Source organism: Bufo bufo, chromosome 1, assembly GCF_905171765.1.
Source record: "Bufo bufo chromosome 1, aBufBuf1.1, whole genome shotgun sequence".
NCBI lineage: Eukaryota > Metazoa > Chordata > Amphibia > Anura > Bufonidae > Bufo > Bufo bufo.
Window position 1 is genome coordinate 238,407,840 of NC_053389.1, and position 18,380 is coordinate 238,426,219.

General features: G+C 45.2%; 1 protein-coding gene across 4 annotated transcripts in view; it reads left to right on the forward strand.

Annotated features, from left to right (window-relative positions):
- SOX5 (SRY-box transcription factor 5) overlaps window positions 1-18,380 on the forward strand; it is a 209,102-nt gene that overhangs the window by 117,602 nt on the left and 73,120 nt on the right. For all 4 annotated transcript variants that reach the window (XM_040437563.1, XM_040437555.1, XM_040437571.1 and 1 more), the window contains 2 exons: window positions 11,177-11,349; window positions 11,516-11,584. In XM_040437563.1, coding sequence (XP_040293497.1) covers window positions 11,177-11,349; window positions 11,516-11,584 — 242 coding nt within the window. The remainder of the gene's footprint in view (window positions 1-11,176; window positions 11,350-11,515; window positions 11,585-18,380) is intronic.

Here is an 18,380-nt window from a genome sequence, read left to right on the forward strand (position 1 = left end):
TTTCAGCGCGCTCAGATGCCGTGGTCAGGACTGACCATGGCATATGAGGGGTTAAATGTCCGTGATCGGTATTACTGCCGGTTGCGGACATGAGCCGCGGGTGTCTCCTAAAAGAAGCAGGCAGCCACGGCGCCATCTTTAAACACCCGCCCAGCGCCGTACGTGAAGGGGTTAAGTTCTTAAGTGTTGGCGATTTTTATCCACTATGCTCCCCACATTTAGTGACCCTGCTCTGTGAGTTTACGTGGTCTCCACTTCGTGGCTGAGTTGCTGTGGATTTTAAACGCTTCCACTTTACAATAATACCTCTCACAGTTGATGCTGGAAGATCTAGGAGGAAGAAATTTCATAAATTGACTTACAACCTCCGGCACTTCCAGCTGTTGTGAAACTACAACTCCCAGCATGCATACTTGCTCTGCTCTTCTAAGAACTCTCACAGAAATGAATGGAGCATGCTGGGAATTGTAGTTTCATAACAGCTGGAGTGCGGAAGGTTGCTGATCCCTGATCTAGAGGAAGGATTTAGTTATCTCTGTAGGAACCGTGGATGGTGATGATGGTGGCTCGCCATCCAATAACATTACGGTACATTAATTGTCATTAAAGGGGTTGACCAAATTATTGTTATTGATGACCTATCCTCAGCCATGCCATCGCTGCCTTCTCTTCATCGTTCACCTACTCAAAGTGGACATCACAGCAGTGAGCAGGTGTAATTACAGAAGCTTCTATGGGACGGCTCGTTCCTATCCAAGTGCATACTACAGAGCCGTCCCATAGAAGTGAACAGGACGGCTTCTTGTAATAACACCATCTCACCGCTGCGATGTCGAAGGGGAGCAGGTAACCAATGAAGAGAAGGGAGCGCGGGCATGGCGCGCTGCCTTCTCTTCAACCAGCTGATCGGCGGGAGTGCCAGATGTTGGACGCCCACCAATCTGATATTGATGACCTATCCTGAAGATAGGTCATCAATAAAAAATAATTTGGATAACCCCTTTAAATTCAGTTTTTATTATCACCTCCAGTGACTACAGGGGGGCGCAAACAGTTTATAGCGCGAGGGGGAGGCGCTCACATGCATTGGGGGGGGGCGGGATTATCAAGGATTCATAGGGTTCTTCATGAGGGTGATCTCCCACACTGCACTTGTTTGTGGTGTTTCTCCCAAGCTTTCAGCAGCTAATGTTTGGTGAGCTTTTTTGAGGTCAGGCATTTAAATATACTGAATATACTGTATATAAGTCATACACATAGAGAATCCCACTCATTAGCACAGGGGAGGACTATTTCCAGGAACCATATCTTCATCTGATGATGTATGGTCCTAGTGCAGTCCTATTTAGCAGATATGATGTTTCATCTTATAGTCACCTTGTGCCCAAAATTCCATGCAAGAGTGGCTTATAGCCCTGTTCTGGAATAGAATGACAGATCTGCAGTGAAGACTGACACAATTACGCAAGAAGCAACTGACCGGATATACATTCAACCCCCTGATAGCAACAGCTCTTCATATCATCCTGCTGTCCTCACATCAGCTCCAGACTGTAGGGTCTCCACATACGTGTCTGGGGGTTGCTGTCTTGTACTTGTCAGACAGTGTAGCAGTGTGCTGAGGGGTTATGTGGAGGGGGGGGGGGGTCAGGTTTGGCAGAAAGCTGTGAAAACAAGCCCTGGTTTATTGTTCCTGTGACTCCCATGACAGCGGCCATTATTGTCCATTGTCGGTGTGAGGTTTGCAATCAGGGAGAAGGTAATTGAGTCCGGCCCTCTAGGGGGAGATTAATTTGACTTGTAGGATCGTTGCGAGGTCAGGGGGGTCTGGGTTATTTACTGCACAAGAATGACACATTTGTGCCACCGCTGCCTGACAAAGGGGGATTCAGATGGGGCGCAGCTGTATTTGGTGAGACAACAGGGGCCGTGTTTACGTTCAGCCGTCTGACCCTCGCCGGATAACAAAGGCTTTCTATTCTCCAGTCGCCGCCTTCATGGCCGCTCAGGTATCCACACAACACCGCGCCTTTATTCCACTTAGGAAAACTCCCAGGTTTTTTTTTTTTACTTCTCTCCGGAAAGCTGAAAATTTCTGAGAAAACAGCAACTAGACAGGGTGACGGAGCCTCAGTGCTCCCATAGAGACCACCATTCTTCTCAAAAAATGAGGACATTCAGGGGGAAAAAAAACATTTCATGGTCTCTCTATAACAATGGATAACAATGTCCCATTCACATACGGGGAGAATTGTGAAAACCGCCGTCTGATCATGTGGCGTTCTTTACCAGCCATGACAGAAACGCCAAAAGCCATATGTAGGGCAACCCGAAAGGTTAGGCCTGGAGCGGCCCGACAGGACTTGCTGGGAGTTGTTGTACCTTGACAATTTTATATGACCATTTAGAGCACCGGAAGATTTGGCCGCTGGTCCACCGAGCGATATTTTTAACTATCAAGGGTAAGGACACAAATGTGAAAGCAGACCATAGATGTAAGGGCATGTTCACATCTGCTTGTAAGTTCCATTGCAGATTCATGACCAAAAAATATTTTTCGGCAAAAAAAAAAAAAGTACCACGGTTTTTTGGGCTTTTCCATGTTGAGTTTTGGATGTTTTTAAGCTGTGCTGCTTTATCACTCATTAAAAATATACATCAGATGGTGGGGACAGAAATCATCCACAATGCACAAGACGCAACAAAAATGTCCAGAACTTTAGCAGAGAAGTGCGACGCGTTTGTTTCTGGATTAATTAGGAAGCTCCACAATAGGATCCCTCCTGTGGGGGGGAGGGGGTACTTTTTTTTTTTTTTTTTGTGGATAATTTTAAGGGGATTCACCCATCTCCTAATCGAAGGTAACAAGATTAACTCTCCCCAAGTAATTATCCGTCCGAAGATCTCCGCAATTATTCCACTTGGCTCAGCGCAGCGAGGAGACGTCAGATCTCAATGCACACGAACAATAGCGAAGAGCGCGCAAGGAGCCGGGGGGAACGTCACCGCTAGGAGCAGCCTCCCATCTCAGGAGAAGAATGGAGGAAGGGGCTTTATTTTCCGGGTGAGAAACAGCTGCAGGTGTCCAGTGTCCCCCCCCCCCCCTCAAGGTGCCACAATCAAAAGTCAACAGAGAAATAGTTTGGTCCCTGATTCTGTATATATTGGGGGAGGGGAGGGCAGATGTTTGAAGTGTCAGCTCTTGGTCTACTCTGTGAATAAAGGTTGTGTTGACTGTAGGACAGATGTATTTAATCTATTGCTCTCTGCTGTCAGCCATTTCAGGCTGAGGAAAGGCTGGCTGCAGGACAGTAAGAATAATCTGTTGCTCCCTGTTATCAGCCGTTCTTCAAAGGGATGAGTGATATGACATGTAGAAACGTCCCTGTCCCCCATGATCACTACGTCTACATCTTCTGACCCCACCAGTCGCTCAGGGCTCCTGTCACTGCGCTCAGACAATTACGGGATTTGGCTCACTCCGTGTATGAATCCCAGTAGTGATGTTTTATAAAAATAATAGCCTTGGTCTTTCCACCATCACAGCACGTCAGACTCTCGAGGCTGGGTGCCCAGCGCAGACCTCCTGCATGCCAAAGTGTTACCTGGAGGGGGGTGAAGCTTGTATTTATTACAGTAAAAAGTCTTTAGCGGATGATCATTTATTCTGGAGTATCAGATGCTGATAGATGCTCATTTAAACTTCACCTGCAAGGGGAGAAAGTCTCTTCCAAGTCCAAAAACGACATTGTAACTCCAGACTGTCTTATACTCCAGTCACATCCACAGCTGCAGTCACAATTCTACTGTTATATCAAGTCTTATACTTGAGTCACATCGAGAGCTGCAGTGACTATCCTGCTATATCATGACATACTCCAGTCACATTGAGAGGTAGAGTCACATTTTTGCTCTTACATCAGGTTTTATACTCCAGAGTCCAGACACATCTAGAGCTGCAGTTACACATCTGCTCTTACGGTACTTCATTTCATGCTCCACACACATCCAGAGCTGCAGTCACTATTCTGCTGTTACATCCCATCATTCTCCAGACACATACAGAGCTGCAGTCACTATTCTGCTGTTACATCCCATCATTCTCCAGACACATCCAGAGCTGCAGTCACTATTCTGCTGTTACATCCCATCATTCTCCAGACACATCCAGAACTGCAGTCACTATTCTGCTGTTACATAATGGCATGCTCCAGAAACATCCAGAGCTGCAGTCTTAATTTTGGTATTGCATCATGTCATGCTCCCAACACATCCAGATTTGCAGTCAGTATTCTGCTGTTACCTCATGACATGCTCCAGACACATCTAGAGCTGCAGTCACAATTTGATTGCTACATTATTTCGTACTCCAGACACATCCAGAGCTGCAGTCACAATTTGACTGCTACATTATGTCGTACTCCAGACACATCTAGAGCTGCAGTCAGAATTTTGGTGTTACATCTTGTCCAGACACTGTTGAAGCTGCAGTGAAGTTCTGCGTGGTATTACTGCTGGATCTGTATGGAGGATGTCCTGCTGTGATGCACTGAACAAGGGTGTGCGGAAGAGAACACAAAATCTCCTAAATTGCAGTTTGTAATGGTATGTGAACTAGACTGTTACCAATATTAGCAAATAAGCAGTGATGGAGTAGACGTCGCGCAAGCAGAATTTGGTGCAGCTCTGGTGGTGATCGGCAAGGCTGTAACTGTGTGGAGTCTAAGGCAATGTAACAACAGACTTGTGACTGCAGCTTTGGATGTGACTGGAGTGTAAGATGTAAGTCAAGATCAGTTTTCAAATACAGATAATAAAGCTGCTGCAGCCACTGGTTACGGATTAAGAAAAAAATATTAATCCTTTTCGTGATAGAAAGCGCCCTGAATGACAGCGTGCGCTTCACGGCGGCGTTAATATGAGGATTATGGGGGATAATCTCCCGGGTCTAGAGATCAATGGAACCTAACTGGTTTTAGGATCTCTCCGGGAATGCACAGGCAAAATCTGACAAACATCATGTCAAGAGCAGCTGAACGTCAGCAATGTGACCGTGGAAACGTATGCAGTGGCGCGTTTCCCCGCGAGGGTGCAATTTACCGCCGATCTAGTGGGTAACGGGTCCATCTCACTTCAGCAGGGGTCAGCAACCTCCGCCACTCCACAACTCCCAGCATTCACATATTCTAAACTGTTCTCAGAACTCCCAGATACGTGAATGAGGGCCAAGCCGCGCTCCGGACAGCAGAGACACGGAGCAGTAACAGGATTGATAATGGTCAAAATCACAGTGAGATAAAGTTGTCACCTTAATTTTGTAGTAAAAAGGTCAGAGAGGCAAAGAGCATTATCAATCCTGTTACTGCTCCGTGTCTCTGCTGTCCGGAGCGGGGTTTGCCACTCTTTCACGCAGCGGATAAGGCTACTTTCACACTAGCGTTTTTTGCGGATCCGTCATGGATCAGCAAAAACGCATCCATTACAATAATACAACCGCATGCATCCGTCATGAACGGATCCGGTTGTATTATGTCTTATATAGCCATGTCTTATTGTGCCAGATTGTGTCAGAGAAAACTGATCCGTCCCTAATTACCTTACATTGTGTGCCAGGACGGATCCGTTTCGCTCAGTTTCGTCAGACGGACACCAAAATGCTGCAGGCAGCCTCCAGAGCAGAATGGTGACTGAACGGAGGCAAACTGATGCATTCTGAGCGGATCCTTTTCCATTCAGAATGCATTAGGGCAAAACTGACCCGTTTTGGACCGCTGGTAAGAGCCCTGAACGGATCTCACAAACAGAAAGCCAAAACGTGAGTAGCCTTACCCGCACGGCATCCACTCGTGTGAAAGAGCCCTTAAACATTCGGGATTATCGGACCAGAGAAGAGGCAGGTCCCAGCCTAAGGGTCCATTCACACGTCCGTAATTTGGGTCCGCATTCATTCCGCAATTTGCGGACCCATTCACTTTCAATGGGGCTGGAACGGATGCAAATCCACATTTCCTGGATCTGCATCTGCATTTTCGGGATCCGCATCCGTTTTTTCGGGATCCGCAATTTCGTTCCTGGAAAAAATAGAACATGTCCTATTCTTGTCCGCAATTGCGGACCATAAAAGGCATTTTCTATTATAGTGTCTGTGATGTGCGGATCCGCAAATTGCGGATCGCACATTGCAGGTGTCCGTGTTTTGTGGATCCGCAATTTGCGGATCCGCAAAACACTTACGGACGTGTGAATGGACCCTAAGGCCTCTTTCACACGACCGTATGGCTTTTTCATCCGTTTTTTCCGGATCCGTTGTTCCGTTTTTTGTTTCCGTTTCGGTTCCGTTTTTCCGTATGGCCTATACAGTATACAGTAATTACATAGAAAAAATTGGGCTGGGCATAACATTTTCAATAGATGGTTCCGTAAAAAACAGAACGGATACGGAAGACATACGGATGCATTTCCGTATGTGTTCCGTTTTTTTGCGGACCCATTGACTTGAATGGAGCCACAGACCGTGATTTGCGAACAAGAATAGGACAAGACTCAAAATCTAGCGGAACGGAATTGCGGACATTCCGTTTTTTTTGCGGACCCATTGAAATGAATGGTTCCGTATACGGACCGTATATGGAACGCAATAAACGGCCTGTTTACGGAACGCAAAAAAACGTTCGTGTGAACGAGCCCTAAAGCCTCGTGAGTGGGGCTCAGTCCTCCCCCTCTGAAATCCCAGTGCTGCCGGATTATTGGAATTTCCGGGTTATCAGATGCCAGTCGTGGACGCCTGATGATTCTCCAGATTCAGTGATGGGAATAGAAGTGGAGGAAATGTTACTTCTTCTCCCTCAGCTAATGTTTTTACACCTGTAGTCGCCCCCGCGCTGTTAAGTAGCCGTTAATCATATATTTTGCAGCGCGCGTTAGACTCATTTCGGAATTCATTTTCTACATTTCAGTAATATTTGTGCAGCGTTCATACCGGAGAACGGTCGGTCTGAGTTACATTAATGTGTGTGACCTCTGTGCAACGAATGTGCCGAGGAAAACACTGCCCCATAATTACAGGAACTGAAGTCAATTGGTCAATGTATTCCAATTTTTACAATATTTACCGTGGCTCTGCTCTTGCACTCGCCATCGCCTTTGCTCGTTTTTTCCATTTGAGCACAATTATGGACAATGGGCTGTAATTATTTGCGGAGGCTTTTAAGCAATGAACCCCAGGACTGGTGACCGCAGACCAGTCGTCATGTAAAATTCTTATTAACTGTCACATGCTAATGAGCCGAACATGGCGGAGGCGAAATTGAAGCCATCATCCAGCAGGTGGCGCAATTCCTCCCTCTCATAGCGGCACAGTAAGGCAGAATTGCTGGGTAATGGCCACTGCGAGCGTTGTCACCTCAACAGCAATTCTTGTCTTGTTGTAAATTACAGCTCTCAAAAAGCTGGGTGACAACCCAGGTAGTCATATTGGTTGTCACCCAGCTTTCCCAGACTAGATATGTTGTGGTGGGGAGACATGAAGTTGCCATTCAGTCTGGGATTATAGAAGCTGCCTCAGGCCTCATGCACACGACCGTTGTTGTGTTCCGTTCCGCAAAATGGGGTTCCGTTGTTCCGTGATTCGTTTCCGTTTTTGTTTCCGTGTGTCTTCCTTTATTTTTGGAGGATCACCAGACATGAAGGAAAGTAAAAAAAAGTCTAAGTCAAGTTTGCCATGCAAATGATAGGAAAAAAATGGACGCGGACGCGGGTGACAATCTTGTGTGCCTCCGCGTTTTTTCACAGTCCCATTGACCTGAGTGGGTCCGCGAACCGTTTTCCGTGCAAAAAAATTGGACAGGTTATATTTTTTTGACGGACTGGAACCACGGATCACGGACGACAATGGGTCCGCAGAAAATCATGAAAAACTGAACAACGGACACGGAACACAACAACGGTCGTGTGCATGAGGCCTTATTGGTAGTCACCCAGCTTTCCCAGGAGTGCTCCCGGTTCTGGACATCTCTGTGATGCACAATGATGTCATTTTTTATTTAATTTTTTTCTGGCGGTCGGTTTACACAGTGGTACCAGGCGGCACAGTCAGGCAGAGGAGCGCCATCTCAGGGTGTGCGCTGTCAGCGGAGTTCCGTGTTTACAGATATTTTTAGAATCCTCCTGAATGTTTTCCCTTAGGAGATTTCACTGGAAATAAATTTCTTATTGAAATGGAGGAAAATATCAGCAAATTGTTACTCATCGGATTATGCTGGTTTTACAGACTAAAAAACATTTTGTTCCAAAAGGGAAAGTAACAAACAAGAAATCCAGACTGAGATGACTACTGCTCTTAAAGGGACAGTCGCCCTCAAATCCCGGGGCTTATTACAGTGCAGGAGCTTTATAAAAAGGAGTGGCTGATATCAGTCACATATAGATGTAAATGTTTCTGCATGACACAAGGTAGGGAGGTTTTCATGCTTACTGGCACTCATTCCATTATACTACAGTCCGGATAAGGCCTCTTTCATACAAGCGGTATGGAACTTGTCCGGGTTTTGACATTTTTTTTCTCAGTGTCGTCTGCAAATCTGCTAAGTTCTGGCTTTTTTCCAAAAGGATGTCTGTAGTTTTTGATGCATTTTCACACATATTAAATAAAACTAGAATAACACACATCTAGCAACAATCATTGAAAAAAAGCTGTCCCTGTGCTGTCAGTTTTTTTTTTTTTTTCCAAGATGACCCATTGACTTGAACGGACCAGTCCCGCACGGAAAAACAGACAACATAGAGCATGCTGCGATTCTTCCAGTGAAAAACACTGCTCATGTGCATATACCCATTGTAATAAATGGGTAACTGTTTCATCCAAATGCTTTCCATTTTTTTTATAAAAACGGACCGCATCTGGATGGAAACATCACTCGAGTGAAATAAGCCTTGAAGTTAGTGCGTTAATGGCATCCATGTGCAGTCCATTTTTCACTGATGGTTGTTTGGAGAATATACGTGATTCTCCACACGCATGAAAAAACATCCAAAACTGATGAAATCCATGAGGAAAAAAACCCTGAAGAACTTTGCAGATTGCCAGAAAACACTAAAGCAAACTTAGGGGAAAAACTACAGACACCTCCTCCCCTGCTGCACTCTCTTAGGCTGCGTTCACACGGGCGAGTATTCCGCGCGGGTGCAATGCGGTAGGTGAACGCATTGCACCCGCACTGAATCCCGACCCATTCATTTCTATGGGGCTGTTCAGATGAGCGGTGATTTTCACGCATCACTTGTGCGTTGCGTGAAAATCGCAGCATGCTCTATATTCTGCGTTTTTCACGCAACGCCCCATAGAAGTGAATGGGGTTGCGTGAAAATCGCAAGCATCCGCAAGCAAGTGCGGATGCGGTGCGATTTTCACGCATGGTTGCTAGGTGACAGTCTATTCACTATATTATTTTCCCTTATAACATGGTTATAAGGGAAAATAATAGCATTCTGAAAACAGAATGCTTAGTACAAGGTCAATTGAGGGTTAAAAATAATAAAAAAAATTAACTCACCTTCTCCTCTTGTTCGCGTAGTTCTCCCGGTCTTTAGTTCTTTAAAAGATAAACTATGGGCTAAAGGACCTTTGGTGACGTCAGATCACATGCTCCAATCACATGGTCCATCACCGCGGTGATGTAGCATGTGATCTGACGTCACCAAAGGTCCTTTAGCCCATAGTTTATCTTTTAAAGAACTAAAGACCGGGAGAACTACGCGAACAAGAGGAGAAGGTGAGTTAATTTTTTTTAATTATTTTTAACCCTCAATTGACCTTGTACTAAGCATTCTGTTTTCAGAATGCTATTATTTTCCCTTATAACCATGTTATAAGGGAAAATAATAACATCTACACAGCCCCGATCCCAAACCTGAACTTCTGTGAAGAAGTTCGGGTCTGGGTACCACAGTCGGTTTTTTATCACGCGCGTGCAAAACACATTGCACACGCGCGATAAAAACTGAACATCGGAACGCAATCGCAGTCAAAACTGACTGCAATTGCATTCCTACTCGCGCGGGTTTGCCGCAACACACCGGGACGCATCCGGAACTAATCCGGACACGCTCGTGTGAACCCAGCCTTATAGCGGATTTCATTTCACTCACACCCCCCGCCCCGGCTGCAAGCATCTTCTCCTATCAGACACCTGCTCCTACAGCCCAACTCCACTGCCACCCTCCATTACACTCACTTCATTTGAAGTACACTCTGTTCGCATCTACTCTCCCTAGAACCTCCAAGCTGCTCTCCTTTACCGCCCCCCAGGCCCAGCCACCATCTTTCTTGACCACTTTAACACCTGGCTCCTACACTTTCTTTCTGCTGACATCCCCACTATCATCATGGGTGACTTCAACATCCCTATTGACACCTGCCACTCAGCCGCCTCTAAACTCCTATCACTCTCTTCCTCCTTCGGCCTATCACAGTGGTCTTCAGCTCCCACCCACAGAGATGGTCGCACTCTGGATCTGATCTTTACCCGCCTCTGCTCCCTATCTAACCTTTCTAATTCACCTCTCCCCCATCCGACCACAACCTACTCACCTTCACTCGTCTCTTCTACTGCTCCCCTGGTCCACACGCTAACACACCCCCGCAGGAACCTTAAACATCTCAACTTTCGCTTGCTTTCTGACTCTCTTCTCCCACTCTCTACCATCTGTTCCCTCCAAGACCCAGATGCCGCCACCACCCTGTAGAACACCACAAAAAGTACAGCTCTGGACATTGCTGCCCCCCTCACAGACAATAAAACCCGAAAAATCAACAGACAACCCTGGCACACCAACCTGACCAAAAAACTCAGACAAGCTTCCAGGGCTGCTGAGCGGCGATGGAAGAAATCCCATTCTAAGGATCACTTCACCACATACAAGCAATCCCTCCTCATATTCAAATCCTCACTCGCTGGTGCAAAACAGGCCTACTTCTCATCTCTCATATCTTCCCTGTCCCACAGCCCTAAACAACTTTTTAACACTTTTAACTCCCTTCTCCGTCCCCCAGCTTGTTGGGGTTACATGGTGTCCATTCCTCATAGGGTCTCACAGTTGGGGGAGCGGGTAGAAGGGATTGTTCAGACAGAATCTTTATGTAAGGAACATTCCCATTAATTCTTGCATTCATCCCCAGGGACTCCAGAAAGCCTAGCGGAGAAGGAGCGCCAGCTCATGGGAATGATAAACCAGCTCACCAGTCTGCGAGAACAGCTGCTGGCAGCGCATGACGAGCAGAAAAAACTTGCAGCTTCACAGATCGAGAAACAGCGGCAGCAGATGGAACTGGCCAAACAGCAGCAAGAACAGGTGAGTCCACCTGACAGCCCGCACCTTATAAAATGGGCTGAGACATCAGGCACCAAACTGTCCCAACATGGTAGCAGTCACATGTATTGAGTCTTATGATTAGCTCTGACCTGTAACTTTGGCGCAGCTTGGCATTAATAACCGGTAATTGCATTTTATTTTACAGATTGCAAGACAACAGCAGCAGCTCCTGCAGCAGCAGCATAAAATCAACCTGCTCCAACAGCAAATACAGGTCAGGAAACACCCCCCTGTCTCATTAAAGGAGGACTCCACCTACACGTATCTTCTGTTATGTCATGTAGACAGCAGGTGGGATCTGTGCACATCACCAAAATAGAAGAGTCCACCTGTAGAGCCTCTAGTCCCCTACAGCAGATTGCTGATGTATGGGCTCATTCACACAGCGGAATTTGCATTTGGAATTTAAAGCGGACACCGCGGGCAGCTGCGTGGTGTCTACCTCCAGTTGTTTTCAATGGGAGGCCGAGCTGCAGTTCACAGGACAGTGGTTTAAAGCCATGACTATGCCAAGAAGAGACTTGTCCCTTCCTGGAGTGGGTGTCTGCTTGCAGTTTAGCGCCATTTAATGAGGCTGCTTCAAAAAGCATCTTTTGACAAAAGATAAAATTAGGTGGAGTTCCCCTTTAAATCTTATGTCAGTGTCCCTTATTACAGGTGTAATCTGAAATAAACATCACCATATTTAGATATCTGCATGCTAAGGTTTATGGCATGATCGGATTGGTTCCCTGCGAACCACTGACCATTGACTGGCAGAGCGCATGGGGGCCACGCACAATGTATGCCACAAAGCAGGCTGTGTTATTTGACCATTGCTGTTCTGAATTTCCCCCCCATGTCACTGGCTCCATACAGAAAGTCGTATTCATAATACTTTATATATAAAAATATATATTATATATAAAATATTTAATATTTATTTATTTTATGCACTTATATAGCGCTACTATATTTCGCAGCGCTTTACAGACATTAGCATTACCATTAGCAACCAACTGTCCCCAATGAGGCTCACAATCTAAGGTCCCTATCGGTATGTCTTTGGAGTGTGGGAGTAAACTCACACAAACACGGGGAGAACATACAAACTCCATGCAGATGTTGTCCTTGGTCGGATTCTAACCCAGGACCTCAGCGCTGCAAGGCACAAGTGCTAACCACTGAGCCACCATTATATATTTCTATATTAAATATTATAATATTTCACCGTCCATTCCGACGCGATTTATTCCTTCCCTATCTAAAGATTCTGCCACTTGTTTAATCATTCAGAACTTGGTTAAAAATAAAAAAAAACATACACCTGACAGACGCGGTGACCGCGCCGCATGCTCATTAAGCCGCCATCGCCTCTGCGCCTTTCACAGTCATAATTGGGATACATTTTTATAAAGGACTCTAACAATACTGGGGAGGGTTGCCATAACCTTGCTGCACATTTTATTCAATAAATCTTAATGTGTTTTTGGGAATAAATAGTAATTATGTTGATCATGCAGCAGGAATGGCGCGGACCCTGAGCAGAACTAGTCCGTCTGCCATTAGTATGCATTAAGCAAAAGAAAGCGACCTGTGTCCTGTAATAAGTCATCTGACCAAGGGCGGTGGGACCAATAGTCATTACTTTTGGGGCAAGGAAGCTAAACATTTATCAGGTTGTTACAGTGTATTGGTTTGTCCCCATAGGATGCAGTGCAGTCCGCAGCAGGTTATAGAGCAGGAGGCGCGGAGCAGATTGATATATACAGTACAGAACAAAAGTTTGGACACACCTTCTCATTTAAAGAGTTTTCTTTATTTTCATGACTATGGAGGCATCAAAACTATGAATTAACACATGTGGAATTATATACATAACAAACAAGTGTGAAACAACTGAAAATATGTCATTTTCTAGGTTCTTCAAAGTAGCCACCTTTTGCTTTGATTACTGCTTTGCACACTCTTGGCATTCTCTTGATGAGCTTCAAGAGGTAGTCCCCTGAAATGGTCTTCCAACAGTCTTGAAGGAGTTCCCAGAGATGCTTAGCACTTGTTGGCCCTTTTGCCTTCACTCTGCGGTCCAGCTCACCCCAAACCATCTCGATTGGGTTCAGGTCCGGTGACTGTGGAGGCCAGGTCATCTGGCGCAGCACCCCATCACTCTCCTTCATGGTGAAATAGCCCTTACTTTCAAAGTTTTCCCAATTTTTCGGCTGACTGACTGACCTTCATTTCTTAAAGTAATGATGGCCACTCGTTTTTCTTTACTTAGCTGCTTTTTTCTTGCCATAATACAAATTCTAACAGTCTATTCAGTAGGACTATCAGCTGTGTATCCACCTGACTTCTCCTCAACGCCACTGATGGTCCCAACCCCATTTATAAGGCAAGAAATCCCACTTATTAAACCTGACAGGGCACACCTGTGAAGTGAAAACCATTTCAGGGGACTACCTCTTGAAGCTCATCAAGAGAATGCCAAGAGTGTGCAAAGCAGTAATCAAAGCAAAAGGTGGCTACTTTGAAGAACCTAGAATATGACATATTTTCAGTTGTTTCACACTTGTTTGTTATGTATATAATTCCACATGTGTTAATTCATAGTTTTGATGCCTTCAGTGTGAATCTACAATTTTCATAGTCATGAAAATAAAGAAAACTCTTTGAATGTGAAGGTGTGTCCAAACTTTTGGTCTGTACTGTAGTTTTGTGGGAAAAGATTCAGTAAAACTTGTAATATATTATGTATCATCAGAAAATGACCTATTGTTTAAATCACATTTTTATGTTAAACATTTTCTTTTTGTTTTAGTTTTCCATGTCACTGTCTATAATTAAGGCCGAATGCACACGGCCGTGAACGGTCCGTGGTATCCCGGCCTGGATTCCTGCTGACAGCAGGAGCGCACGGCGTCATTGGTTGCTATGACGCCGTGCGTTTCATGCCACCACTGCACTACAGTAATACACTCGTATAGATCATACCAGTGTATTACTGTACTGCAGCGGCGGCATGAAGTGCACGGCATCATAGAAACCAATGACGCCGTGCGCTCCTGCTGTCAGCAGGAATCCAGGCAGGGATACCACGGACCGTTCACCTGTGCATTCGGCCTAAAACGTATATGTGTCTCTCGGTTTTCACACTGGCCACTAGGTCGAATTATATGTTGAGATTTCCTGTTCTGTACAGGTAACGATTTAGTAGCCATCTCATTATCATCACAGGAAGAATTATAATGACAGATCTCACCTCTGTATAGATAATACAGGATCCACCATTCCCTATAGGTGATATCCCAGCTTATCTGCTCCGTCCTGACCTCTGCACAGGTCACAGAGCATGCCTAGAAAACTCTCCCATAGAAATCAGTGAGGACCCCTGCTATCCATTGTGTCTATGACCTATAAGACTTCTCTCAGAGAACACAAAGCCTTGACGTATTTTAGTCCTAGTAGCCAGTGTGCATGATTTTATGATTACTTATGACTATTTTTTTTAAATATAGATAGGGACATGAAAAAAAATAAAAAATAAAAAAAAATTCTAGACAAAAACCCATAAAAACTTGTCTTAAATAATAGATCATTTTCTGATGACACATCTCTGCTCTTTCTGAGTTCAGGATGGCTCATTTGGCTATGATCAGGGATGAATAGCATTCTCTGTGTAAAGCCTCATTCACACGTCCCTGTCTGTGCTCAAATCCGTGAGTAGGTGGTCAGTGATGCATCCGTGAAGATGTCCGTGTTGGGTCCGTGTGTCCGTTTTTTGCTGTCCGTGTTGCATTTTATAATAATTTTCAAAGCATCTCTTCTTAATGATCCGTGAAACACGGATGGCATCTGTGTTGCATCTGTGGTTTTCACGGACCCATAGACTATAATGGACATGATGGATCCATGAACACGGACAAAATAGAGCATGCATCCGTGCTAAAAACACTGATGTCTGAATACACACATTAAAATAAATGGGGACGTGTGCTGTCCGTGGTACAGCACACATCCGTGAAACAATGACGCGTGAATGAGGCTTAAGTGTGTATACAGGGATAGCTGTCAGTCACTAATACCATGGCCCCCGTGTACAATGAACTCAGAAAGAGCAGAAATATAAATGTCTAAATCTTTTCCCATAAGCTATATCTCAATCTGCTCAGCTCCCCCTGCTGACAATTTCGGCTCTGCCAGTGTTGACTCATGGTCATTTTATATTATAATGAGTTTAGCCGCCGTTCACACTTATGTCAGTTCCTTCACATTAGGGTCCTGCTGCTTTTTTAAAGGTAGAACAGCAGAGTATGCTGCAATGTTCTACCCTGTAGAAAAGATGGACTTATTGTAAGTCAATGAGAGTAAAAAAAAATAATGGTATCTTGTAGGAAAATGTAAAATATGAAGCCAGTGTGAACAGGGCCTGATGCGATCAGTTATCACGGTGTCACGTGGCGCCACGCCCAGCCTCTGATCCTAGGAGGACACCCTGTCCCAGCCAGCGATGTGTCAGCAGCAGCTGTTTTCTTGCATCTTGTAAATATGGGGACGGTCTGGTTACGGCCCCGTTCTCGTCCGCTTTTCCCATGACTCTGCAACCTTTTCCCAAACAAGTGAGCGCGCCGGCGCAGGGACGGGGACAATTGTTTCTCAGAGAAGCTGCACAGCTGATGAGCTATCAGTTATCAGAATAGACCCCACCCTCAGATAATCGCCTGGGAACCCGCACATCAAAAAAACAAAAGGGACAAGGGTGGGAAAGGGGGGGAGGGATGGTTTTCCGCCGGGGTTAACCCCTTCAGGGCCACCAAGGTCCAGTCTCCAGAGCCACTCTGCCGGAGCAGCGCTGTGGTCGCATCTTGAAGACATTATTATTCCATTGTGCTGAGGGGTTTGATAATGACCCTGGAAAGACCCCAGCAGCGAGCGGAATAATGACATCATTTGTCACCAGCCAGGAAGACGTCCATCTTGTGTCTCACTTCAAAGATGTCTCTGTAACTTAGATAAAAAAATAAAATAAAAAAAAAGGCGACAACTTCTTCTCTAGAGATGAGGGCGGCCGGGTAAATCGGTAGGGAGGCTGATTGTGAGCAGACTGACACTGGGAACCAGCAGTACAGGACATTATCCTATACTATGTCAGAATATGGTATTACTATATATGACATTACTGTAATGATACATTATATATTACATCATATACGGCATATCACGCCACATTAGAACACATATTTTAATGCCATTTTTAGTTCCAGCATATTACAATATATATTAGGTTATATTGGGTCATATTATATTACTGTACATTATTATGATTATAATACACTGCAGGGCACAGAATTCTGGTATACATGCCATGGGCCATATTTATCAGGGTTTTAGACACACATTTAATCTTACTAAATAATTTTTGGCGCAAAATAATAGTATAAAGTAAGCCAGGCTCGATCTGGCGTAAGGAAATGACAGGTGTGCCACTGCTATAAATTTGGCGCACGTTCTGATGGCCTTGCCTTACTTTATGCTGTCCTGTATTATATTAGTAGAAAATCAGTGAGAGTGGCACTTCCCAAATAATAAGGGTGAGCAGGCACACGCCGTGCTCCACTGTTCAGGATCTTTTCGTTTTTTTTGTCTCCTCTGCCGTATATTGAGTGACAAGTATCACAACGTGTTTGCTGCACGCTAAAGAGTAAAATACCGGTGTCTGTCGCTGCAGTGATTGTGCTTTGTACACATGTGACAACCACCGCCGCTGTGACTGAAGGATAAGTACAGACCTGGAATCACTGATAGAGGAGGAGGCGGCGCCATAGTCATGTGTGATCCCGGATGTAGCAGAGCTCAGCTATTACTGTGTGTTATCTGTGGCGTTACATAGGACTGCAGGTGACATCTATCACATTATCTGTACTCAGAGAGTTAACATGGTGTAAAGCCTCATGTACGCGACCGGAAACTGCAGAACCGCAAAATATGGATACCGTCCGTGTGCATGCCACAATGTTTCATTAGAACTGCCTATTATTGTTTGCAAAACGGACAAGAATAGGACATGTTCCGTAAATTGCCATCTGGTGTCATCGATGTGCTGTACGTATTTTTTGAGGACCCATAGATATGAATGTGTCCGCTAAAAAAGCGGATCGGACACGGACCCAGAATATGGTCGTGCACATGAGCATTATCCTGTGTTAGGACTCATGCACACGACCGTTGTTCTGGTCCGCATTTTTGGCTGCTTAGATGCGGACCCATTCACTTCAATGGGGCCGCAAAAGATGCGGACAGCACTACATGTGCTGTCCGCATCCGTTGCTTCATTACGTAGCCCCACAATTTTTTTTTTACATGTCCTATTCTTGTCCGTTTTGCGGACAAGAATAGGCATTTCTACAATGGGCCGCCTGTTCCGTTCCGCAATTTGCAGCCTGCAAAAAAACGAAACGGTCGTGTGCATGAGGCCTTATCCTGGTGTTACCTAGGACTGCAGGTAACATCTACTGCATTACCTTTACTGAGAGAGCTATCACTGCTGTATAGAAGGCATGATCTGCTGCCAGCAATAGATGATTTACGTAGGTGTCCGCACCAACGATCTTATTACTGGATGAGTGAGCATCTCAATCGTTCCTCAGGTATTCAGCAACACCTTTATATCAGCAGATCGTCCCTAACGAGCGTTCCTACGAACATGCTGTGACGTAATATAGGATAATATCATGTACTGCTGGTTCCCAGCGTCAGTCTGCTCGCAATCAGCCACTGGCAAGCTCTGTTAGTCTGTTCCTTGCTCAGACAGTGTAAAGGGGCCATTAGGACTGCAGGTAACATGTACTGCATTATCTGTACAGAGAGAGGTATCACTGTCTTTTCTGGGGTTTTACATAGGACTGCAGGTGATTATCTGTACCCAGGGAGTTATCACTGTGTTATGTGTGGTGTTACATAGGACTGCCAGTAACATCTACTGCATTATCTGTACTCAGAGTTATCATTGTGTGTTATCTGTGCTCTTACATAGG